General features: G+C 35.6%; 2 protein-coding genes across 3 annotated transcripts in view; one reads left to right on the top strand and one right to left on the bottom strand.

Annotated features, from left to right (window-relative positions):
* Positions 1 to 14,160, bottom strand: part of LOC134653149 (6-phosphofructo-2-kinase/fructose-2,6-bisphosphatase) — a 46,547-nt gene extending 32,387 nt beyond the window's left edge. Inside the window, exon 1 of one of the 2 annotated variants that reach the window (XM_063508477.1) lies at positions 13,805 to 14,160. In XM_063508477.1, coding sequence (XP_063364547.1) covers positions 13,805 to 13,964 — 160 coding nt within the window. In that variant the 5' untranslated portion in view covers positions 13,965 to 14,160. The remainder of the gene's footprint in view (positions 1 to 13,804) is intronic. The other variant, XM_063508478.1, reaches the window with a different exon arrangement.
* A 2,398-nt stretch (positions 14,161 to 16,558) lies between these two features.
* LOC134652639 (uncharacterized) lies at positions 16,559 to 23,253 on the top strand. Its single transcript, XM_063507798.1, has 4 exons — positions 16,559 to 16,868; positions 20,261 to 20,349; positions 21,764 to 21,950; positions 23,199 to 23,253. Exons 1-4 carry the CDS (start codon positions 16,614 to 16,616, stop codon positions 23,229 to 23,231), a joined length of 564 nt encoding a protein of 187 aa, XP_063363868.1. The 5' UTR covers positions 16,559 to 16,613; the 3' UTR covers positions 23,232 to 23,253.
* Positions 23,254 to 27,950: the final 4,697 nt, after the last annotated feature.

The raw sequence follows: 27,950 nt of genomic DNA, 5'->3' as shown, positions 1-27,950 counted from the left end.
CAAAACGAGACGTAGTCGAGTTTTGTAAAAAAAGACCCGAGAATTTTAAGAACCAATTATGAACTGTTGCATACATTACTTTTTCTATGACAGCTGCAGCAAAAAAAAAAAAAAAAAAAAAAAAAAAAAAAAAAAAAAAAAAAAAAAAAAAAAAAAAAAGTTATTATTAAAAAAAAGAGTTATTATTAAAAAGAAAGAGTTATTATTAAAAAAAAAGAGTTATTATTAAAAAAAGTTATTATTAAAAAAAAAGAGTTATTATTTAAAAAAAATTGAGTTATTATTTAAAAAAAAAAAGAGTTATTATTGTAAATGAAAACATACCTCTTTCAATCAAGATGATCGGAACTTGTATCTTTAAAAAAAATAAAGCAGTTGTATTATACTCATAAGATGACTGCTAGCAGTCATCTTATGAGCCTATAGACAAAGCATTCAAATGACATTGCTTTAGATATCACTGTCAGTCATTTAATTGACACATTTAAGTGCTGGAGTAGAAAAATAATATTATTATATATAGTTTTTTTATGTTATTCGACATTAAGAGACCTTATACATCTCTAAGTAATTGTAATACGTTAGTTTGATTTGGTAGTTGCAGTTAGTTATATTTTATAATTGTTGATGTATTATTATTATTATTTTTGCTTGTATGTAAATTCAATGTTGACGTGTAAAAGTGCCCTTGTGGCCTATTTGCTGAATAAATATTGAAGTTGGCTGTTGATATGCAGATTTAAATGATTAAATCAATATGATTATGGTGCCCGGAACAAAATAGGTACTTACAGAAAAAAATGTATATCACAACTACATAAGTTAAAAATTTGGTAGAGACTTCTGTCGATGTATTAGAAATTTGTGCATGTACCGATTGTATGATTAACTTTGTAATTTCATTCGTTATAGTTATAGGTTATAATTTTTATTCCTTCACCCGAATAGGAACCAAATAGATATTCGCTGTTACTTGTCGCCAGCTCTACCATCATGCCCTTCCAAAATACACAAAACAGATCAATCAAACAAATATCTACACAATATTTGCCTTATGTAACTATTTTTCGTAGAAGACATTGTCGTGTCACTTGTGTCTCTGTTTACGTTACGTCCACGCGATATAACGAGTCCGTTGCTTTTATTCAAATTTAAATTTTAATGACTTTATTTTATGGTTGATTTTATCTGTCAAGAGTTATACGAGGCTGTGAAAGTTATCGTGTTATGTAATATGTCAATATGTGTCGCTGATTGATTAGTGACGCGGACAATTTTTCACAACGCTTTCTGAGTTCACAGGCGAAGGTGTACCAGCTGAAAATTGATCCGTGACTATGCATAGTTGTAACTTGTCTAGAGGCCAACATATATTGGAGATGAACGAACAGAGCAGACAAAATGTTTATGGAACCTCTAGTGAGGAGTTTAAATCTGAATATCACGCCGTACTGGCGCGATCCAGTTTATGATCAAACCATTGACGTGTAAATGTCGTGGCTTGTGGCGGTGCATGGTTTCATTGCAAATAAATAAGTGTAAAGTACATTATTAAAAGTACTTCACTATCGGAGACTAGGAAAAAACCCTGAAATTTAAGGATCTTTGTTTTGGGCACCTCATCGCCGCACAACATCGATATCTAAATGGTTTAGAAACGTTTTGAGTGTCGATATAAATTATATTATTTTGGTTTTATTAGTTATTAGTTTTGATTGTAATAATTTCTGACATTTTCTTTCGTAAATACTAAGTTCAAACACAATCACAACACAATCACAATTTATTCATAATCTTGTACTATACTATAATTATTTCTCATCTACTCGTAGTGATAGGTAACAAGTCGGACATTTAATGATTGAACCTGCATATAGTCAAGGATGGCCCTTGATATAGTGCATATTTCGAACAGAAAACACAAGGCATAGGGTTCAGGCGGAGTATGTCACTTTCTTAGGACGTCACATTCTGAGTTCGTCACTTTCTGACTTTGTCACTTTCTGAGATCGTCACATTCTGAGTTCGTCACTTTCTGACTTTGTCACTTTCTGAGATCGTCACATTCTGAGTACGACACTTTCTGAGGACGTCACTTTCTGAGTACGTCACATTCTGAGAACGCCACTTTCTGAGGACGTCACTTTCTGAGTTCGTCACTTTTTTAGCATAGGTACGATTTAACAGTATAATATACCTGCACGAAAGATGTATACTGCCAGCAACCAGATTAGCTGTTCGACATACGGTCGCTTTTATATCCTACATACCAATACCAATCTCTGTTTGCCTTACACCTGACTGGTAGAGAATTCCATTTGACAAAACGTCCTATGTTTCGTGCAATAAAGTGAAAATAGAGAAATAAATAATAATAATAAAACAATCTAATTATGTTTCAATCAGAGTATTTAATTCAGAATAAGTACTTAGAAACTACAAGCACCAAAACATTTAGCCACAGATTGGAGTTAGGCCGGCAACAGCTTCGATTCAATACACATAAATGTTTCGCACAGTAGGAACCATGATTTTGTCATTCGCCGCTGTGATTAGCTCGTGAAGGTATCACGGCAAGCTCGCTGACACCAGTAGAAGGTCATTCCAACATATTTACATTTAAACGGACTGCCGCTCCTTTCGTGACAACATATTCTTCAGCATCTTCTGTCATGTCTCCATAAACTCAAACGTTTTTTTTCTGATCCATACTCTCATAGTTCTCATGTTCTTTATTTGTTTGTTTTCTTCCTATATGTATAGGTTACACGATGAATTTTTAAATTATTATTACATTATACTTTTAGCCTGACAATAAAAATCTAGCATGTCGCCGATTTGACATCGCTGATTTTTTTTCTATTTAAAATGCGAAACTACAAAAAGGTTATTTATAAGTAGTTTGTCAAAGGACTCTCTCATTTCAAACATAGACAGAGATAATCATACTATCTTTGTCTTACTCTATTACTAGCACCCAAAAGAAAAGGATGAGTACAGTTTGTATTGTTCTTATTTAATGACAAATTGGTTTGACCAACTATACTTACAGTCCGTTAACTCTCAGAATGAAATTCGTTTTTCGGGTAAAATCGGACGTAATCGCGTAATAGAAAATAGAAAATATATTTTTTAATGTTGATCCTAGCGAAAAAAAGTAGCATTTATTTTATAAGAAATCTCAAATAGATTATTTACGTAAAAGATAATTTTTTGCTGTGGGCTACCGTTTAGGAGTTATTTACGAAAAACTAAAAAATAACAACCTTAGAATAAATTATACGTGACTTTCCCACTTTAATATATTTTAAAACATTGATGCTAGCGAAAAAGTGTACTGAATCTTTTTTGTAGGAAATTTTATATGGATTACTTATGTAGTAGAACATTTTTTGCTACGGGCCACCGTTCAAGAGTTATTTACGAAAAACTCTAAAAAGGGACCTTAACACCATAATAACATCATAATTTGACAGAATCTCCGGTCAAAGGAACCGAGGTGGAAAGTTCCCAAATTAGTAATCTGATAGCCCACGTAGTGAAAAATCTAAAAAAATTTTTGGACATCGAGGTTTGTACCACCTTGTATAGAGTAGTTAATACCACCATAACTAGTAGGTGAGTAAATATTGAAATTCATTAAAATATGTGACTTTTAAGTACTTACTGTATATTTACAAATTAAATTTAAAATTATTGTTTTAATGTATTATTTTATTTTAAAGTAAATTTGAATTAAAACTAGAGATAAAATAAAAAACACAAACTATAAAATATACTTACTTACCTACAAAAAAAAAAATGTGACTGTTATTACCACTCTATATAATTTCAGCCAGAAGAGTAAATGACGGTGTGACGTTCTGCTTTCAAATTCTGATTCTATTTTATATAGAATATGACAAAAAGTCAAATAGCAATATAGTCATCAACCAAATATTAAGCATAACGTTATTAAATTAGGGCTTATTTTACATTGAGACAATAGGTATCCCTAACTTTTTGCGGTAAGTTTAAAACTTTTTGTGAGTGAGTAAGAAAGCAGAATAGCAGTATCACCTTCGCGTGTTACCGCCGATACCCGATGTAAGTATCTTTCTAAAATCCGAAGGCCATTAGAGTTAACGGACTGTATAATAGATAATATGTTGCGCTAGCTTCGACCCGCGACTTCATCTGCGTGGAAATATAATGATGATGATGATGATTTATAAACAATAATTAGGTCCTTCGCGTCGTAGCGCAAAAACAATCAAATTTTCGTTCCCCTTTGAAACCCCTTGTGATATTTAAAAAACACGAAAAAAAAATGTTTATAGGTTGTATCTTCTAAACCGAGCGCAAAAATATTAAAATGTTCATTCCTCTGTAAGAAACCCCTAATTAATATTTAAAAAAAAAACACAAAAAAAATAAAAAAAATAAACAAAATAAAAACTTTATAATGCTGTATCTCCTAAACCGTGCGTCGTAGCGCAAAAATAATCAAATTTACGTTCCCCTTTGAAACCCGTAAGTGATGTTTAAAAAACACGAAAAACAAGAAAAAAATAAAAAAGAAAGAAAAAGGTTTATGGGTTGTATCTCCTAAACCGTGCGTCGTAGTGCAAAAATAATAAAATGTTCATTCCTCTGTAAGAAACCCCTAATTAATATAAAAAAAAAACAAAAAAGAAAAAAAAACTTTATAATGCTGTATCTCCTAAACCGTACGTCGTAGCGCAAAAATTATCAAAATTTCGTTCCCCAAGATTTGAGGCCCGGGGAAGGACATATACTTGGTCAACCAGATCTTGACAGTAGAAAAAGTCACGGGTCGAAGCTAGCGCACCATATTATCAAATTATAGTTGGTTAAACCAATTTGTCATTAAATAAGAACAATACAAACTATACTCATCCTTTTCTTTTGGGTACCAGTACTAGAGTAAGACAAAGATAGTATGATTATCTCTGTCTATGTTTGAAATGAGACAGTCCTCAAACTATATATAACCTTTTTGTAGTTTCGCATTTTAAATAGAAAAAAAATCAGCGTTGTCAAATCGGCGACATGCTAGATTTCTATTGTCAGGCTAAAAGTATAATGTAATAATAATTTAAAAATTCATCGTATCACTCCATACGCAAAAGTGATTGATGGCTGAACATATATTCTGAAATTCGGCAACGCTTTGAAGAAAAAATCCATTGACGCCTATTCTCCACAGATGACACGAGAAGAAATATTGTCTGAAACAAAACTGCAATGCTGATTTTATACGCAGATAGGTATCCAAAATTTACACTATCATCAGAAAAAAAGACGTTTGAGTTTATGGAGACATGACAGAAGACGCGGTATGCTGAAGAATATGTTGTCACGAAAGGAGCGGCAGTCCGTTTAAATGTAAATATGTTGGAATTATGACCTTCTACTGGTGTCAGCGAGCTTGCCGTGATACCTTCACGAGCTAATCACAGCGGAGAATGATAAAATCATGGTTCCTACTGTGCGATACATTTATGTGTATTGAATCGAAGCTGTTGCCGGCCTAACTCCAATTTGTGGCTAAATGTTTTGGTGCTTGTAGTTTCTAAGTACTTATTCTGAATTAAATACTCTGATTGAAACATAATTAGATTGTTTTTTATTATTATTTATTTCTCTATTTTCACTTTATTGCACGACACATAGGACGTTTTGCCAAATGGAATTCTCTACGAGTCAGGCGTAAGGCAAACAGAGATTGGTATTGGTATTGATAACCGATAATGAGCTTTCGCGAGTGCAGCCCAACAATCGGTATTGGAAAAGGTCACATCACTATACCGCGGCGAGGACTGACGGATGAGCATCGCCGCAATGGCGGCGTCGTAGTAGAGTTTCCCGAGTTATGTCTGTTTTATAGTATTAAATCCTTTATTTGATGATGATTGGTGTTTTAGTTTAACAGTTCAGAAGTGCGATAAGTAATTTTCGTCCACAATACACTTTACTCGGTTAATATCATGTAGTTCAACCACACAATGGTTGCCGTGGAAACAATGCCGGGTTGCGTTATTTTATCATAGTTATTTAATTAAATTCGTACCAATCATCATTGAATAACAGACATAAATAGTTCTTGAAGCAGTAATAAGGCTTTACGATTATACTATAAAGCAATTGAATAGTTTTCAAGTCATCAAAATTGAGCACGTGACCTTGACTTATGGTCATATTTGTGATGATATAATCCATGTTAAATTGGATTACAATGTATGGTAAGCTATGAGGTATCGTTCCAATTTATCGGGAAAATATGTTACAGTCGTGTGACTTACAATGGTGTAACTTGTAGTAGTTTTTGTGAATAGTTCAGTCATTGAACTTTGGTGTGATAAATATTTAATTTTATGAGAATTCTAAGGTAAAACTACAAGTTGGCATATCCACATAGTGTGAGAAAGTATGTAAACATTTCAAAAAGTTAAAACCATAACTATATTAATTGGCAAATATGAAATATTATTATACTTATGCCAAATAAATATTGGTCCCTCTTGGCTACTCCGGAGTTCAGTAATCATAGAATTATCATACAGAAATGACAACCTAACAAGGCTATTTGTTGCAATTATATCATCAATCAATATCTATTTGTCCTCACATTGGTTAGAATACAGTAACTTCCATAGCGGTTATCATACTTCATAGCACTTATAAAACTTATGACTATGTTTGTTGGCCGGTTTACTGGTTGAGTAAACAAGACATTTAGTTAACCACCTTTATTTCAACACTGAAAGAAGTAGTGCTTAGTACCTATCTGAAATAAGTAATTGATTTAATCATTGTCATGGTTCTTTACTGTTTTGAGAAACATTGAAGTGGCTAGTGTGTTAAGTAAATATTTTATAGTATGCAGAAATAGAGATAAAGATCTTTATATGAATCCAAGTGGACTTACTGTGGTAATATTTAGGTACATGGAATCTAGTGAAGTGTCACAACATATTGTGTGGCTTCATAACAAATAATATTTGAAGATCATAATTTATGACTTGTGTTAGGTAATGCAATACTGAATAAATTGTTGGATAAGTTTTAATTTATCATAAAATGCAATGGCATTCTTTTATCTGCCTGTAGTAGATTATGGTAAGATAAATGCAACTCTTAGATGGTTGCTGGGCATGTAAGTCAAAAGATGATTATCTGGACTACCTATCTGAAATCAATTGTCACAGTTAACTAGCTGTATAGCCCTAGAAATGTATAGAGTGTTGACTAGACTTGATTATGAATGAATTGAGTTACACATAGCCAATTGAGACAAGAATTTAAAATGTCACAGACAATTTCATATACACACTCTTAACTTGCAGTTTGTAAACTTAATTCCAACTACATAAGGTGTACTGATGATCGGTTGAAAGTATTGCTGTTAGTATTTGACTGTTTTGTATGTTTGTCCTCTCCACAATAAAATGCTTATGGACCTAGTCATGTCACATATTATGACAGGTGGATGCCATTTGCCTAATCTTTGCAAAGTGAACACATGGAGATGAATTACTGTGTAGGGTTTTTATGTATTTGTGTAACATGTAATCAACTGTTGTTTATGAATGCAGTAAGGTATTGTGTGGTAAAATATACTAACTAATAATTAAACATCAAGACAAGCTACTGCACATACTTTGCATGTTCAAAAGCGGATTGTAGACTAACCTGTGGTAAAATATGTTATTTAGATGTACACCCAGATGTAGGTACTACAATTACAGCAATTACTACATGAACAAATGAGTGTTGTGTAACAGTAGGTACTTACACTGACTAATGGATATTTGTTGACATGTTCTCAGCTGAAATAATGCAGATTAGCATGGTTACTAGGCCGGTGCTTTGTGGATCATTCCATACAAGTCAAGCTGGATTTCAAGCCCAAAGATTGAAGTAACCAGTGTCTTAAATTTTCACAAGCACTGCAAGGAGACAGTGAGTACAGCACTGAGATGAAGTAACAATTAAGAGTGGAGACAACAGGTATGGTTATACATATATTATATGCAGAACTGTAAGTGTGAATTAAATTGTAAGTAATCATTGACGTATAATATCTAAGGACGGGCTAATGGGCCACTAAACATCGTACTAGTTCAGCGGTGCTACCCGCGAATTCCAGCCAATCGTGCAGTCTAACGCGACTAGTTGCGACCAATAGCGCGCGTAATGCGAACTCGTCAACCAATCGCGCGCGTGATGCGAACTCATTAACCAATCGCGTTGTAGCGATTTCACACCGCTGTACTGTCCCTGTCATGCCTCATTATTATTGCCCGTAAAACCAGTCCCTAGTCTTATGCCAATGTAGGTAATAATGTTTTATTATTGAATGAAACTTGTGGCTTAAAACTAAAATCTAATTAGTTATGCAGAGCTTGCCATTATTGTTAAATATGAGATGTCCATCTCACAGAGGCGGCTGGTTCATATGTTTGTGGGAAAACTGGTTGACCGGTAGTAAAAGTATTAACTATGAACTGGCTGAAATAAGTCCAGTAGAAATTGAAATCTATTGAGGGTTTGCTACAAGAACAAGTACAATTTCTGATATGTTATTTGTGTGTGTATGGGTTCATATTGAAACAAATTAATTTTTATAATGCTATCAATTATTGATAATTGACAGTGTGAATTGATACATACTATTCATTGGGTCACACGTGTTCAATTTGTTTGTTAAATGTTGTATTATCATGATATGTGTTATTAGAAACTAGAAAGTCAATATCACTACTAGAATGGGTGGTGGCCTGGCGCTGAGGCTGCTTGAAGTGAGTCGTCTTCCTCACTGAACTGCAGCGGAAATGGGCTGCACTAAGAGGAAAATCTGCAATGAGAGGTGACTGCAGGTATTTTTACTAAAGTTATCAAATTGAATGAGACACATAAGTACCTTATAAGTTTATAGTAAGTAAGGGTTAAGTATTCAACACATGTTATTTCACCAAGTACTTAAAGTGGGTAAGTTTCTGAGATGTTTTCATGCAAATGAATCATACTGCCTATGCCTACTTTACTGATTATGGACATGTCTTATAAAATGTCTCTTTATGACTTGTCTGTTTCAATGTCATTATAATATGAGGTAATTAATATGGATGGGTACTATAATAGGTACAATTAAAAACCATATAACAATAAATAAAATATGAAAAGTATGCTGTGTGACTGAACTACTGTGTGTGCTAAGCTATACTTACTGTTGGGTGGTGAAAGGATCATGCACGCAGATCATTCTAGCATTCAGAGCTTCTTCAGATTCAGAAGCAGAAAATAAGTGGTTTTGCTATAATAAGCGACCTATTCTAGACAACATTTTGTAGGTTAAATTGGTATTTAAACATTAGTTTGGTATAGCAAGTTTATGCCTGGAGGTAACAATGTTTTCCTACACACTTCACACACTTTCCTATATATTATTTAGTGTTGACAAAGGTCAGATTGATGAGTGAAACATGAAGATCTTTTCTGAAGGCAACATACTTTATGTTTGATGGATGCATGTTAATGTAATTATAAGAGTAGGTAAATTATGACGAAATCTTTGGTGACACAATGATTATACCTACTATAGGTCTCGTTTATACCTACAAGGTGGTTGTTATTTGGTGATAACGCCGACAGGGCTATTGCATTTCAAATTATGATTTTTGCCGTTTGGCAATCAATGGCAACAAGTTTTTGTTATGATGTCGCCAGATACCTACATAAAGGGCTCACATGGTCGCCTCAAGGGCGGACCGGATCGCCTCAAGGGCTCACAGGGTCGCCTCAAGGGCGGACCGGATCGCCTCAAGGGCTCACAGGGTCGCCTCAAGGGCGGACCGGATCGCCTCAAGGGCTCACAGGGTCGCCTCAAGGGCGGACCGGATTGCCTCAAGGGCTCGCACGATGATAATGAGGGTTTACATGGTTGCCTCAAGGGCTCACGAAATGACAATAAGGGTTTACATGGTTGCCTGAAGGGCTCACACGATGATAATGAGGGTTTACATGGTTGCCTCAAGGGCTCGCACGATGATAATGAGGGTTTACATGGTTGCCTCAAGGGCTCACGAAATGACAATAAGGGTTTACATGGTTGCCTGAAGGGCTCACACGATGATAATGAGGGTTTACATGGTTGCCTCAAGGGCTCACACGATGATAATGAGGGTTTACATGGTTGCCTCAAGGGCTCACGAAATGACAATAAGGGTTTACATGGTTGCCTGAAGGGCTCACACGATGATAATGAGGGTTTACATGGTTGCCTCAAGGGCTCGCACGATGATAATGAGGGTTTACATGGTTGCCTCAAGGGCTCACGAAATGACAATAAGGGTTTACATGGTTGCCTGAAGGGCTCACACGATGATAATGAGGGTTTACATGGTTGCCTCAAGGGCTCACACGATGATAATGAGGGTTTACATGGTTGCCTCAAGGGCTCACGAAATGACAATAAGGGTTTACATGGTTGCCTGAAGGGCTCACACGATGATAATGAGGGTTTACATGGTTGCCTCAAGGGCTCGCACGATGATAATGAGGGTTTACATGGTTCCCTCAAGGGCTCACGACATGACAATAAGGGTTTACATGATTGCCTTAAGTGTTCACAAGATTACATGAAGGCCTGAGAGGTACAATTGGCATGTTGTACAAGCTATTAACTATGACTTAATATAAGTTAGTGTTAAGTATATTGCTATACCCTTACAGGGTTCATGTGGAACTGTACTAAGTAGTTTTTAGGATCTGTATACTAATATGAATGCAATAAACAATTCTGATTCTGATTCTTAAGCTATTTGCCTAAAAGGCTCACATACATGATTGCCTTCGTGGTTTGGTATTATGATCACCTGAAGGGCTCACATACGTATACATGATTGCCTTCGTGATTTGGTATTATGGTCGCCTAAGGGGCTCACATACATGATCGCCTGAGGGGCTCACCCAAATTGGCTTACTTAATAGTATTTTTTTTAATGTGTTGAGAACCCCATGCCTGGTGCTTGGCGAGTATTACATGCAGAAGGTTTTATTTATTAATTAATGCTTAAATTATATGTACGCTTAACGAGCTCCCACATACCGAGGGAGAGGGAGACGACTATGTGTTTAACGAGTGTGGCAGGGATGGATGGAATGAGAGAATTGATCAAAGCAACAGGTTTCTTCGTAGACATAGAGATGAATGTGGGGGTGTTTTTGTGCCCCTCAAGTGTGAGTGTAACCTATCTGGTTGGTTATATGATATCATTGACCAACAAAAGACATTTTGATGTGGCCTAAAGAGCCTGAACATTAGAAGGTTTGTGAAGGTGAACTGACCAAGTCTGTTGGTTTGTTTTCTTATTTTCAGCACAGTTACTTAACATCGCCTCCAATGAAGTTGTTGAGCACAAACTGGCTACCTGCGTCACGCGTCCGTCGGTGCAAGGAGTACGATAGACGGAAGTTCTGTGGTGCTGATTGCTGACCTTCGAGGGCGAAGGTCTTTTTCATCAGGAGGCCGAACTGATAACCGATAATGAGCTTTCGCGAGTGCAGCCCAACAATCGGTATTGGAAAAGGTCACATCACTATACCGCGGCGAGGACTGACGGATGAGCATCGCCGCAATGGCGGCGTCGTAGTAGAGTTTCCCGAGTTATGTCTGTTTTATAGTATTAAATCCTTTATTTGATGATGATTGGTGTTTTAGTTTAACAGTATGTAGGATATAAAAGCGACCGTATGTCAAACAGCTATTAATCTGGTTGCTGGCAGTATAGGTACATCTTTCGTGCAGGTATATTATACTGTTAAATCGTACCTATGCTAAAAAAGTGACGAACTCAGAAAGTGACGTCCTCAGAAAGTGGCGTTCTCAGAAAGTGTCGTACTCAGAATGTGACGATCTCAGAAAGTGACAAAATCAGAAAGTGACGAACTCAGAATGTGACGATCTCAGAAAGTGACAAAGTCAGAAAGTGACGAACTCAGAATGTGACGTCCTAAGAAAGTGACATACTCCGCCTGAACCCAAAATAGTGTCAAGTATTGGAGCAGATCAATCCAGTTGTCCAATGTGACCGGGTCCGAATTGAACGGGTCGAGTCTATTTTGAAGAAGATAATTTCAGTTTATTTGGGATGTTTCTTATTGTGCTATCATTATTTCCTTAACTTAAGGCTTCTAAAGATAAATACAAACTTTACATTACCTTAATTATTTTTAACAATATTCAGGCCTATTGTACTAATCTACTTTGAATGTTGAATATATAAACAATCTAAAAATCACTATTTTTAGATACGACTAGGACTAGGTAGTATGTAGTTTTAGTAGGTAATTATGGGTACTTGGACTATTTTTTATAAGTGTGTGTTTCGGTTGTTTTACACAAGTTTTGCGAGAGTTATTTACAACGACTGAATATCTAAAAGCGCTATATAGTATTTTATACAATCGTGATATAATGGAGAGCTTTTCAATCGAGTACCGTGTTTAGGCAACGAAGCTTGCTGAGTTGCAGGTACGAGATTGAAAAGCTTGATTATATCACTATTATATACAATACTTTTTCTACGAGTCAACAAAAAAGATACTTAAAACTAGTAGCAGAATCATATTAAATATTATAGTTGAGTTGGGGTCCCATAGTGAAAAAAGTATGCGATTTCACTTTGGTATACGAAGTCTTAATTCAAGCATTGCAGTCGACGAGTAGAAAAAATTACTTGTATGCTAAAGCCGCGTACTTAATAGATCTTATAGATCCAATCAAATCATGCAATAGGTATTTTATTAGACGATACCTGAAGCTTAGCTTAGGAAGTAAGTAGGCTTGTAAGAATGAATCCCAATAAAGATTAAATGCTACTTGATTATTATTCAATCACGGGGAGTCCCCAATATCTCTAAGTTGGCATCAACCTAGTTTAGAATGAGAACAAGTCGCTTATTTTAAGTAGTTTGTTGACTTTGTTTTGTAAAGTAGAGCATATAAATGTAAGCATGAATATAGAGTCGATAAATTATGACAATTATATTTTTGTAGCCATAACAGACGGGCCATCCCAGTCCATTAGCAAACCACAAATTAACATTATCGCAAATAACAGATGTTTGATTCATGTTGCACGTAAACAAACACAGGTTATCTCTTGTAGTACTAACCGGTTTACAAAAGTCCGTTATTTAGCTGAAAGGATTAGTCTCCAAGGTCTGTGCAGCTGATTCTTATTTCTTTTAATCTCTAATAGCTGTCCGCGTATTTTTAACAAGCTTTTATTAAGTCGACCTGTATGTAACATGTACTTAACTATGTAATGGAATCTAAGGTAACTAATTTAACCATCTTCCATGGATCGTTGGATCATGAAAATTGGCAGCTGTATGTAGTTTTGATGACAATACAATAATATGGTACTGTCGAACTGATCTGATGATGGAGACAGGAGGTGGCCATAGAAACTCTCGACCTGTATGTAACTAACATGTAATGGAATCTAAGGTAACTAATTTAACCATCTTCTAAGGATCGTAGCGTCATAAAAATTGGCAGCTGTATGTAGTTCTGATGACAGTACAATAATATGGTACTGTCGAACTGATCTGATGATGGAGACAGGAGGTGGCCATAGGAACTCTGTGATGAAACAACGCAACCTAATTGTGTTAGGGGTTTTTAGAATTGTCTCGATGAGTACCTATTAGTTGTCTGTCGTAAGAAAAGTACAGTCAGCGATAAAAGCTTGTACCAAAAATTAAATTTTTGCCAAAAACTTATTAGTCTTACCTCTAATGGGGAAGGGTTTGGTCATGATGGTCTCCGTAGTTGGCGGGAGCAGCCTCTTGGTTTCCGGAGACATGACACTAGGGCACTGGTTTAACTCATGATTCTCACTGGCACTGACGCCGCGCTGCCGGAGCGAGGGCGACGCGTTTAGCACTTCCATAGTGTATCACTATCGCGGCATGACTGAGTAGAGTTAATATATAGAGACTCGACACGACCGCCGCGGCCGACGTTCAGATATCAGCTGATATTGTGGAAATTTATGGAAGCGCGACGGATATATGTCATTGTGCTCTCGCTTGCGCACGCGGCTTGTTACGTTACAATGCGCAGTTACGTCTGTGGCCACATTTTGTAGATATATCCGGATGGATATAAGTAGAAACTACTATATGTTGCTTAAGAAAAGTTCTAAAGCCGTAATTTTGAAGAAATCACTGTAACTCCCTAACTCTGTCACTACGAAGTTTATTTATTTAGACTTCTTTACATATAACGCTCGCGCTAAGTACCGTTAAAATATGTTAAGACGGTCCTATATAATTCGGATGTCTCATGGTCACTCCGCGTCGGTAATGAAATTACGTCAAGTGCAAGGACGCAAGAAACTAATACAGCAAGTACATTACGGCACAATTGCTCCGGCGAGCGTCGGTCAGACACTGTGCGGGTTTCGGGCACTTTGCCATCAATACTAGTCATAAACACACTAAAATTACACTGTTATTGGAAAACCACACTTGCTGTTCAGTTCTTAAGGTCTCATCAGGAAACATAATATGTTTTACGGATATAACACAGCGCGTGCGATGTTCTAAAACGGAAGAGACGTATGTAATTGGTCCTTCGAGCACGGATAGGACCTTTTGCTTTAAGCAGATGTTTTGTAGAGCGAGTATTTAAGTAAATTCTTTCGCAGGTATTATATGCTCTTACTCGATCCCACATCTTATCTTAGTTATGTTTTGCTATTGCTATTCATAATTACGTTTCAAAACGGAATATTATAGTCACTCGTAGCGTTCTACTAAAAGTAAACGTTCCATGTTTGGGTCCGTTATCTTTAACCTTTATTCGCATATTATTCAGTTCAGCTCCATAACATTATATACTTCCCAAATTCAAATAGTATACCATGTAGTCATTAAGTTAATTCAGTTTTTCATCATTCTCGTCATTTTAATAGCGGGAGATCGTGTATAATTTTTTTTTGTCCTACTTTATCGATAGGATAGATAATTAATCAAAACAGGCATGTATAGAGCTGAAACTACAGATGTGCAAGTTGCGGAAAGTTTCCATAAAATTCTATAAATTCTCGGAAATTTCATGAAACTTTCACTAGGAAATATGGGAAATTTAAATTTAAAATTGGAAAGTTTCAATTCTCATACAAAAATGTAAGAAATTTTCCGAATTTTTCCTACGTTAAATTTCCGAAACATTTCGCAATTTTGGAAAGTCTCCTTAGGCACATCAGTAGCTGAAACCTTGACGGTGGACGTGGGCTACTTAACTTTTATTATTCGCTGTACGATATTGATATGATATATCAATTATATCATATAGATATAATATATCATATCAATATCATACAGCGAATAATAGCAAGGACTGTTGTTTATTTGGACTGGCGATGCTAGAGCAATTTGTCGGACGAGTGATAAGAATAGCTGCGACTATTGACGCCGCCAACGTTATAAAGGGAGTTTTTCTTATCGTTTCTTGGCACCGCGGTCCGGATGTACCTAGATTAATTTCACTCAATTCTAGTATCGTTTGAAATACTTACAAGTCACGAGACATTTAATCCTCATTATTTGTATTATGTTATTGCATTCGATCATATTGACTTCTACTGTTCCAAAATCCCAGTTAAGAGAAATTGACGAACTTTATCTCTTGAGTATGTCATACTCATTGCGTAGGTACTTACCATCCAGTTCATATAGTACTCAAAAATAGGAGGATTACCTATACAAACTATATTTACTTGCCTACCTAAATATACCCTATAGGCTATTTCTATTTATAAGTGCAATTATTTGTTCTACTTTGAATAAAACTGAAAATTTATGAAAAAGTTATAAAATAAAAGTGATCGTTTGAATATATAACTTAGTACAAAAACAAAATGTATTCAATGCTTGAGATTCGTTCGATGAATAAGAACTGATGTAAATTTATTCAGTTTCTTTGTATTCATTATCTAAACTGCAGTATGATGCAAATATTCTCTAAAAACAGCCAGGACAAACACATCTATTAAATTATAATCGCTTCTCTTTTTCTCGGTTTCTGCATTCAAATCGAGATTCTACAGTACTAAGTTTAACAGTTTAAAACCGCAGCTCGCAGCACCGGATGTCACTCCGAAGTCCGAACAGTGATAACCGCCTTATTTCTTGGTATTTGCGACTTGCTTGCAATGTTGACATTTCATCTTATAAAGAAAATCTCACTTCGTGAATGAACTCAAATCGTCGTTGCCGACGCACACACCGTTACGTATCGATCAAACTATCGCAACCACACAGTTCTACATCCGAATCGAATGTGAGCCACGTAGTCCTCCAACTTGCAAAATTCCTGCAGTCAGTCTTCGTTATTGTCAGTCAGTCTCGAAGGTGACCGATTGTTGTGGAATAAGTTTCTGAGACTTTTGAGTGTCTGAACGTGATTTTGGACGCGTTTTTAATTCTCCTTTTTGATGTCGACGTAAAAAGCTTTTTTTTTACCGTTGCCTTGGTTTACGGTTAAGCCATAGGCATTTTTCATTCATAAACAAGATAATTGAGAGTAGAACAAGATGAACATGTTCCAAACATTCCTCGCATCAATTCCCTCAAACCGTTCAGAGATAGTGAACGACCTGGAAATCCCTGAAATACCACTGACCCCTTACATGTGGGAGCCAGACCCTATCAGCATCAGCGACAGTTCAATGGAAACAGTTACGTCAGTTGCTGAAGAGTACGACGCTGGGAGCATTAGCACGGATTCAAGTGTTCCACTGTCGAGGGCCATGACTGGTTCGGAGTTTGACTATGATTGGTACAGGCGGGTGAGTTATTGTATGTTAGGAGTTTTGGAGACGTTGACTATTGCTATTAGGAGATAATAAGTCCCATAAAATATACCTCCGGTTTTTTTGCTTTGATGAGAGCCTCATTTAGTTGAGCATGCAAATAAACTACCTATTAGTCAATGATTAAAAATCTTTAAAGCAAATTAGCCAATTTAATGTCGATTTTTCATCAGATATCAGATAGCTATTGCTCCACTCTAAATTTATTCAAGTTCGATAAGGGTCAATTTCTGAACACGATTTTTTTTCTGTCCGTGATGAAAATCGTGGGTTAGCATCAGATAGTACTTACCATTTTTTTTTTACATAAAGAAGTCACACTTTCACACCGAGTTCCATATGAATTCACTGATTAATTGGTTTTTAGAGTACACTTAAAAATACCTAAAGGCTCAAATTACTGCTCCCGTGCCCTGTCCGGAATCTACTTTTGAGCATAATGAAAAATCCTACGAAAAATTCTACATTAGTATCACTAATTTAGTGTCAAATACTTAAACTAGATGATATTTACTATCACTGAGCACATACACTATTAACTTCATTGTGGTAAATAACTCGTGATCGATGTTTAAATTTTGTCCGAGCGCGCGAGTACAATTTCGTCGGCAAAACTCACAGGGCTCTGACAGCCGACGTCTGTATTTGAACCGCCTCGTGTCCCGCCTCACCTGTACTGGCAGTATTCGGCTGTCTTTCAAAGCAAACGGATGTACGTCAAGCCGTGGCGTGTTTGAGCAAATCGCGTAAGTATTTCGGAATCCGGGTGGGCGACAATTTTTTTCTAATTTCGATGCCCCTTATAAATTTTATTTTCCACATAGCTTTTCAATAACAATTGTCATATTTAGGAGCCCTTTATGTATCTTTATGTAAGCGATAACATAACAGTTTGGTCAAACACGATTTAAATTTTTGGCGAATTTTTTTATTACGAATTCTAATTTCCGTGCCCTAATTCCCATAGCAAATTTACCTAAAACAGCTGATTAAGTGGCACGGGAATTAGAAAGTATTACATTTATTGTCAACAAATCTTTTATTGGGGGCACTTTAAGTTAATTGGCAATGTTTACGTCATATTATTATTACATTTATGTATATTGGCATTGAATATATATTATATGTAATAATAATATGACGTATATCTTTCTATTTTGCATTTAAGGAAATCTTAAAGAATGCACAAAAATTTGTGAACGGTTTTTTAGTATAAGTACTATAGTACATACAGGGTGGACCCGAATAACCCGGGCAATTTTAATACGTAAGGTAAGGTGGGGTAAGACGACACCGGGGTAAGACTATCACTTGTATGGAATCCTTGTACTGTTAGTCTTGCCCCACCTTACCTTATTCATTGATCATATTATAACATTAAAATATTATATAAACATAAAACTATTTCTGGAATTATTACATATTATAATACCTGTACCTAAGGTTACATGAAACAAAATGAATCAAATTTGCAATGTTTTTTTTTTTGTAAATTTGACAGCTGACAGCGTATACCGTATAAAGTTTAAATATCTGGGAGACCGAGCTTTGCTTGGAAAACATATACCTACCTAAAAACTCAAAAATGCGCGTTTTCCCAGAGATAACACCTAGCTAGATCGATTTTTCACCCCAAAAAACCCTCATATATGATCAAATTTCATTCGAAATCGTTAGAGCCGTTTCTGAGATCCCCGAAATATATACAAGAATTGCTCGTTTAATAGATTAGTTGTTATAAATTAGCTTTTCTAATACAAGAAAAAATAAATATATATCCTATTCTTACTATATTATAAATGCGAAAGTATCTCTGTCTGTCTGTCTGTTATCTCGTCACGTTTAAACCGCTGAACCAATATCATCTTGATGATATTTGGCATGGAGATAGTTTGAGACCCGGGGAAGGACAAAGGATCTGGGGGCACGGCAGTGCCGCCGCCAAGTCGAGCAAAACAAAGTGGCACGGCCGTACCATCAAATCTCAATAACATTCTATCAAAATAACATTTAATGCACTTTACAATCCCTTAGTTTTGTCACTGACACAATCACTCACGATCATCATTATTTTAAGGTACTTCTAGCATACCCAAATTTGAAACGTAATTTGGTTTTAGCTTTTTAAGCCAATAAAAATCTAATAATACTGCAATATTAGTCACGTTCTAAAGATCTAATAACTGCATAAATAAGTTTGTAATCCCATAGAAATATATGCGATAACAACGTTACCTTTTAGTTCTTACAATTAGTAGGGAAAGTAAAGGTACACTACGACGTACGATGTGAGTATGAATAAAGATGTGTATACATAGTATCAGTATGGTATGGGTATGATTACCTGAAAAGAAGGACAGCCTACAAAAAGAGATGGGATCCTATCAAAAACATTACATGTAAAAAGATGCAAGTCTCGCAACGCAGTTCTTCTACTACAAAAAAGTTTTGAGATGTAATGGGAAACCAAGTCGGTTATTTTAGTCAGTGCCAGGGGGTATTAAAATCGTAATACTATTAGATACCTTATTAGGGTTCCGTAGCCAAATGGCAAAAAACGGAACCCTTATGGATTCGTCATGTCTGTCTGTCTGTGATGGTCTTACCCCACCTTACCTCATATGTGGTCAAACAATTTTTTGTGTTATGAAGGCAGCATATTCGATTTCTTCAGATTAACTTACACAATAACTTCTTCTCACTGTGCCCCTATTTACTTATTTCTTAGTATCATTTCCTATACGGCCATATACCAGATCATACACCTTGTACCTATCTACATGCAGATACATCATGACACTTTTTAATTTAATGAATAGTTTTGTATGTATGTATGTATGTAAGTAGGTATTGTTTTGAAATATGTACATTTTACTAAGAAAGAGAGATTAGTTGCCATTAAAATCAAGGAAACGATTAGTCAAATACGTAGTTTTTAGTGTATCATACTTTCGTAGATTTGTCGTCCGAAACTAAAATTAAAGAAGGTAAATATGTTCGATGCCGCTTCAGTATGGTTAAAGTACATTATTGTAGATTAAAATATACATAAATAATAGTTTTAACTACCAAAATAAGTTAAGAAAACAATTCCTGTGCCATGTTCTAATTTCCGTGCTAGTAAAATCTAATTCCCATGGACACACTAATTCCCGTGCCCTGACCAAAATTTTAAATTGAAATAACTTTTATAGTTTTATGAATATTTTTACCCCATAAGAAAATTAATGTTTATTATATTTTTTATCAAATTATCAGCATAATTTTTTTTGTGTAATGTTAGTATTTCAAAATTCCATGGGAATTAGACAAAAATGCTCGTTTGGTGAAATTGACCCATAATCCGATTGTATTTAATTGGTTTCCAGTACAAGCGGCTGGATTTAAGTGACCCCTGGGAGCAGATGAGGATCGGTTGGGCCGCGTTCCCGCCCGAGTATATCGCCACACTTAACAGGTTAGTTGAGATGTTGAGAATGCCCTTACATTTTGTATTTTACACTAACTAGTATGTATTGTTATGTAAATAATTAAATAATCAATGAAATAGGTAAGTTGTTACTACTAAATTCGTCCTATTTGGTTGCACTGACTTGGAAGTGAAAATGCATACAATACTTATCTAATCTAATACCTTTAAACGAGCAATTCTTGTTTATTTATTTATTTATTTATATATATATATATATATATATATATATGTATATATATATATATATATATATATATATTTCGGGGATCTCGGAAACGGCTCTAACGATTTCGATGAAATTTGGTATATAGGGGTTTTCGGGGGCGAAAAATCGATCTAGCTAGGTCTTATCTCTGGGAAAACGCGCATTTCCGAGTTATTATAATTATGTTTTCCGAGCGAAGCTCGGTCACCCAGATATTATGCCTTATAAGCGCCATTTGACATACCTAGCGCGTCTAGCAGATAGCGTAAAAACTTAGCGTGTTCGCTCACTACACCGAGAGTTCATAAGATACGAGATTTTAATGAAATAGAGTAGAGTATCCAACATTGAAAAGTGTACGATTGTATTTTAGTCTTCATTAAAAGATTAAAGTCGACGAGAAATGAAACCGTTTTTTTAAATAGTTTTTTTTAGTGCCGCGGCGGTTAGAGAAAAAAGTAATTGAGACTTTACCTTACAACTTAATTAGGTCACGGAAGGTGGATAATGGTACTTAAGTATCTCTCGAGGAAAAGTTAGTAAGGTACCTATATAAACATTAAAAAGACAAGGAAAACCAAATAAGTACCTACGTTGTTTAATAAATAATAATTAGTAATAAATTTACATTTTTATTTATCTCAGGGGAAGTACCTACCTATAACAAAGGACGCTGTGGCAATTATCAGTAATATATTTCTTACTTAGGTATTTGTTTATCAGCTTTCATAACTATTTATTAGGTACTCGATCGTACCTAACTTAGTTTAAGTAGAGTATACTTCTACATAGAATTTGCAATGACAAAGTGTGACAATGTCATTATTAAATGTCAAATTTCTTCACAGCTCCTCTGTTATTAATCACTCTGTTCACGGTTACGAATTAGGTAGGTACCTAGACACCATAAGACCACTCTGCCACATAATAAATAATAGTTCTAGGTACAGAAGATTCACTCTCTAACAAAACGCGTCTATTACGACAGATATGACCGCTAGGTGGCGCAAGCGCGGGCAGTCGTCTGTTCCGTAGCGGTGCGCGGCAACTACTATCATAGTAGTAGCCATAATGGCTAGACACCAAAATTGGTGTGGGCCGCATGTATACTTGTAGTAACGCGACGAAATCTAGGATTTAGCCACGTCTGACTGTACTAAAAATACATACAATTACTTACGTCGTACCTTGTAGCCTAAGTCTCCAGTCGACCACGGACACGATGGACAGCCCTCCCCCCTCCATTCCCTTCGAGCCGTTTCCGAGCCAAGAGTTCTTGCGGAAGATAGACCGGTTCTTGGAGGACGAGTGCTGTGTCTTCGGGCCTGATGACCCGGCGATACTGGCGCTTGAGGAAGCACTCCGGGATGTAGACCTTGAGGTGAGCCTTATATTAAATATTTAATTAAAGCCACGGGTTTCTTAGGTCTTAAAGCCTGATACCTGCTTTTCTATCAAATCGTGTAAGGTACAGTCACCTGCATGTTACTCTTCGAAGGCAGAAAAAATATGTGACACGCTCTTATGACTCTACGAATAAGATCGCGTCTGATATTTTTGCGAATTTCGTTGTGTAACATTATTATTGCAGGTGACTGTACCTGTTTACTGTTTATGTTTACAACCATAGTAGTCCTAGCAAGTTCTAGGAAAGTGACAGTAGGTACTGCAGTGAGATCTACGGGTTAAAAGGCATTGTGTAAAAAGGACTTTGGAATAAAAGAGCAGAATAAATCCGCGTTTCAGAAATCTTAAAAGAATCACAAATGTTAATATGATTGACTGAAAGAATCGCAATTGTAACTCTAACAAGCCGTATGTGGCTTTGCAGCGAATACTAATTTATTTATATTTCTCTTAAAACGTTTAACCCTTAAATGCATGGTGTAAGATGCATCGTACATAGGTAACCAAAACATCTAATTATATGCGTAATTAGACAAATTCTGTTTATTCTTGTATCTTCTTCTTCTACCTAGCGTTATCCCGGCCTTTGCCAGGGTCCGCTTTCCTACTTGCTTTCTGTTTATTCTTGTATATTATTTCAATAATAAAACGAATCCATTTTCCGATTTATCACATAAATTTACGCAGTAATTTAATTTATAAAAATTACGTTTGTTTTAAGACAAAATGTCGGAAAACTTGGACAAACCCAGAAGTTGATGATTTTTAGTATGTGATTTTGGGCAGATTTTTCGGGGTTTGTGTTTATTTTATTTTTCAAAACTTTATCAGAGGTATATCACTAATAGTGTATCTTTCTGATAATAGTACGATTTGTCCTAAACCTCTTACTAATAATTATATATTTACACAAATATAATTTAGCCAATACAACTTCTAACATTGATTTTGCAGTGAAAATCGATGTCATATTTTTTTAAACTATTTTTCCTAGAATCATCAGCAAACAATTATGTAACACATATATTAATTTGGAGCAAAAAGAAAAAATCATGCATATGGAATGCATGGGTTAATTATCAAAAATGTAAAATTATAAAATAAAAACAGAAATGAGCAACAACAAGAACATGGCGCTAGTGCAGGGTAGAGGTGGACGGGTTGAGTAGGGCTGCACCGTCATTATTTATTTGGTTATTAATTAAATCATATTTATTTTCAGAACCTTTATTCATATCAGGACGTCATGATATAAACGTGACGGAACAAATGGTGTCTAATGGAATGACAAAGAAGTTTTAACTTTATTTCTAAGTCCTAAGAAGATTGCTAGCTGGTGTCACAGGATATTTCATAAAAATAAAAACATTTAATGTGTAAAATGTACTTTTAATGGGAATGATTTCCAACATCACAACAACTGTATGTTATTCTAGTTCATGTACTTAAAACTTGTCATCACATTTCTGTAATAGTGTTACAAGAAAGAACTCATGCCGGCAAAATGTTTAACTTTAAGAATTTCAGTTCCATCGCGATTTGTAAAATTTAGTACCTTGTACCACATTTTATGGAGAATGTTTTTTGATAGTTGTGGAATACTCTCTTAAATATTAACATTAAGGTTACAACATTTTGCCGACGCTACAATAATATAAAAATAACTATACATAATTATACAAACTAATCATAATATTGCACTTACAATAATTTTGGAATAAAATGAGATTCAAAGTACACAGTTTTAGTTTAATTAAATGTCTGCACATATACGACGAATTATTTATTTATTTATTATTAATAACACAACGCGGTGAGATTCAAGGCAATACAATTTTGATCGTTGGAAGTGTTACGGAAGATTCAGTTCACTGCTAATAACACATTTATTTGATGAAGCTTAGCTTTAAGGTGACGGTAGAGGTGGGTAAATTTTCAGATTCTGTCAATTTACCCCATTTCACACACAAGCGCACTTCACGCAAACTACCTCACTTTACTGGGACAGGTCACTGACCCATCAAGTTTTTTTTTAAGATAGCGTTTTGAGTTTAGTGGCCTCCTTTTAGGAAAAGCGTTCCATTGAAAGAAGAAAGAGAAACAATACATTTAATCTTGCTTTCCTTGTCTGTTCATGTCACACGTGACGTATTTAAATTCTAATAATTCATTTGGTTGTTGACAATTTTCTACATTATGGCTTTGTCGAGATACGCGTTTTCTAAAGTTAAACCGAATAAAACCAGATGTCATTAAGTCAGATGTAAAATTTTATTACTATACGACTTTTCATAAGGCTCAAAATCAATTAAATGAGAATTTAAATAAATAAAGTTCCGGCAGGGTGCAAAATTTAATTAAGGCGGACAAAATAAAATTTGAAAATATATGGAAACAGTGTTGGCTAATGTACCCCTAATATCTTTACCGATTTACTTTTATGTGGTATATTCGCCTTTTGTTTCACTATTAAATTAATACAATTAAAATAAAAAATATTATACCGGTATTCCACCGGTATTATTTCAGTGCTGAAGCGATTATCTTCGATCGTAGCCTTGATAATGTAGGTGTTGATAGTTACTTACGGCGGTAGGAGCGGCAATGAACCCCGTGCAGAGTAGAACGTGAGGTGCGTTGGGATAAGTGCATATATCTACTTATAATTCTTTGGCTGGTTGGTAACCCTCTATATTTTATGTTTTGTTTTACTGTTATTAGGTTAAGGGAGTTTTAGGGAGTGAAAAAAAAAATGATTTTCGTTTTATGCGCTCGCGTGATTGCCGATGGATTATAATTAGACAAAAGAACTTGTTTTCCACGCATCGAATGTAGATCCCTATGACACTTCCTCCAAGTCTTCTCCAATAATGTTTATACCGTATTTTAATTACCTACCTTAAATGTTACATTTCTAAATATTTTTTTTGTGCTATACATACTTCAAAAAAATCGCTGGAGGCCTAGCGGTAAGAGCGTGCGAATTGCAATTCCGGCTCGTACCAATGAGTTTTTCGGAACTTATGTACGAAATATCATTTGATATTTACCAGTCGCTTTTCGGTGAAGGAAAACATCGTGAGAAAACCGGACTAATCCCAATAAGAGCCTAGTTTACCCCCTATGGGTTGGAAGGTCAGATGGCAGTCGCTTTCATAAAAATTAGTGCCCACGCCAATTTATGGGATTAATTGCCAAGCGGACCCCAGGCTCCCATGAGCCGTGTCAAAATGCCGAGACAACGCGAGGAAGATGATGATGATGTGACACATACTTCCAAAAAAATCTACAAATATTTTACGTGACAACTGCTTATAAGTAAATATTATGTAGGTACACTTATAAAGTATAAAGTAGAAAATATCTTATAGGTACATAATATAAAAACCGATCATGTACGAGTAGGATTCACTATGGGTTCCACAGTTACACATTTTTATTGCATATTTTTTGTTTAAGACCAACTCACCTATTATAGGACATAGGTCTTCCATTAATCTTTTGGCGTTGAACTATTTTTTGTATATGTATTTATGTAATACAATTCTGAGTTAGGTTATGGTACATTTTTGCTCACCTACTTATAATTATGTATTATATCTGATATGTCACATGATACCAAAAATCGCCGCAAAGTTAAAAGTTCATTTATTTACGTTACTCATCTTCGGATCACCGACTTACTACTTCCTTACTTAACATATGTGTACTAAATTTCAATTGAACTAGTCCAGTAGTTACGGTGAAAATTGGCTTTAACAAAATGGCAGACACACGAGTGATCTTATAAGGGAGATTATTTTCCTTGAGTGAATGGTATGCATTTACCCCAATGCACCTCACGTTCCACGCGGCGCGGCGTAATCTGGCCCCTATTTCACCACGGTGACAGGTACGACAAAAACATCACTGTTATTGACGCCATAGGCATCCATGGACTACAGTTACCGCTAACACTGATTTAAACTTTCACGATTTTTACACATTATTAAATTGTACAACGGAACCGCAAAACGTTCAAGCGGATAAACAAGACCAAGTGCGGGTAGTTCGAAAAACTCGCGCGGTTAGAAGATGCTGATGTCAACTTAAGCCAGTCTTCTCCGAGACCACGGAGACAACGCCGTCCTCGAAACGTCGGAGGTAAATCTTAAAACTTAGATACGCGATTAAGTCCCGTTGTACAATTTAATAATACAGTTACCGCTTACCATCGGGCGGGCCGTATTCGTGTTTGCCACCGTCATTGTACCTATTTATAAAAAAACATTATTATATCGGATAAAACAGACATTTCTCTCGCGAAAAAATCTTGTGACAATTGTCACAAGATTTTTCAAAGAATTTACGGTAAGTCTTGACAGGAAATGAGTTCTGTGTCGCAATTTCGATACAGTTGCCGTGTTTCTTGTGACAATTGTCATTAGCTTCGCAAAATAAGATTTTTTTAGTGGCAATATAATGGAGTTTATTTATTTATTAAAATGTTGGTGGCAAACAAGCACATCGCCCGTCCGATGGTAAGCGGTTACCGTAGCCTATGGAGGCCTGTGACGTCAGCAACAGTGATGTCGACAACTGTCGCACCTGTCACCGTGGTCGTGGTGAAATAGGGGCCAGTAAGTACCTAATAATCGCAGTGGTCTTAAGTGTCACAGACCCTACTGGCGCTTAAGTCCTTTATGACAATTTCTGCCTATTTTAAATTGTTAAAAAAAAAAGAAACCGAATAATTATATCGGACTACCGAATTTTCACGAGAATCAGTTGAGAAATGTGATATGCAAAGGAGAAGAATTCGGACATACGAAAGCATTTTTGCCCAAGTTGAAACGGAGACCTTCGCCAACGCTCGGTCAATGATGGTTTAGGTACAGCTAGCTGCAGAGAAAAGGTACCACCCCTGCATACAATTATCTATCTGGTCGTACCTTTTCTCTGCAGCTGACTGTACACCTATAAAAATGGTTGTCCCTGCTGTAATTTTATACCGGTACCGTACTTTGTATTTCAACCGGTATAGTTTTACCTTCAAAACGAACCGGTATTGATAAATAATAACGGTACCATACCGCTTATACCGTAAAGAAAGCATGATGCAGTCTCTGCTTTGCACAATTATTGTGTGGACAAAATTCTTATAATCACCGAAACATACATACCTACGCACATAATGTCATTGAAATAAAACATTGTTATTTTATAGTAAATTTATATAATACTCGATATATACACATAACAATAACCAGACCGCAGCGGTATTAGCCTGTAAGCTTCATCTCTTGTCTCCAAATCCGCAAAAACTAGTTAGTACTAAATGCTGGTCTTGCTGTTATTTTATTCTTGAAGATTATGGCTTGTTTCTTGATTATTGAGAACAGCACGTAATCGCACACATATAGACAGAACGAACGGTAACAAAGTAGGTGTAGACACTAAGACTTTCAGGTATTAAACGAATTACGCTTCGTATTAATAGGTGAGTAATATTTAAATGAATATATAATATTCTCTAACGTAAATACAAGATTACAATTGACATCAAATGTCATTGACGTACAGAAGTCATATACTTTTTTTTAATGACGCAAAATTGATACCAGCATAATGAAAATCAATCCCAATCAGTAAAACGAGTCTTTAAACTTTTTTCATTTTAAGCGGGTTTAGAAGGAACAAGTTACTTAAATTCAATTGTAATCGTATTGTTTTAGGATAGTTTACTGCTGTTTTCGATCGTTACGACCTGTAAATAACAACAAATCAAATTTTAAATAAATTTACTTACCCTATTTTTTGAAATACAATTTATCTACTGGTATACATTTTCGTATGCGTATATGATGAAATGTCTAAATAATGTCAAAAACGAGCTACGACGACGTACACGTCTACTTCGATCCAAGGCCAGCGGCCATCTGACTCGAAGAAGAATTTTGAGTGATGTCGTCAATGTATGGAAATTGTACGAAAG

This window comes from Cydia amplana, chromosome 12 (assembly GCF_948474715.1).
Source record: "Cydia amplana chromosome 12, ilCydAmpl1.1, whole genome shotgun sequence".
Lineage (NCBI taxonomy): Eukaryota > Metazoa > Arthropoda > Insecta > Lepidoptera > Tortricidae > Cydia > Cydia amplana.
This window is presented reverse-complemented; position numbering and strand designations above follow the sequence as displayed.

What these genes read in the sequence shown, in the direction of transcription:
- LOC134652639 (XM_063507798.1), top strand. Translation starts at nt 16,614, where the DNA reads ATGAACATGTTCCAAACATTCCTCGCATCAATTCCCTCAAACCGTTCA. An exon ending in ACTATGATTGGTACAGGCGG is followed by an intron (nt 16,869 to 20,260) that starts GTGAGTTATTGT and finishes ATTGGTTTCCAG; the next exon opens with TACAAGCGGCTGGATTTAAG. An exon ending in TATATCGCCACACTTAACAG is followed by an intron (nt 20,350 to 21,763) that starts GTTAGTTGAGAT and finishes CGTACCTTGTAG; the next exon opens with CCTAAGTCTCCAGTCGACCA.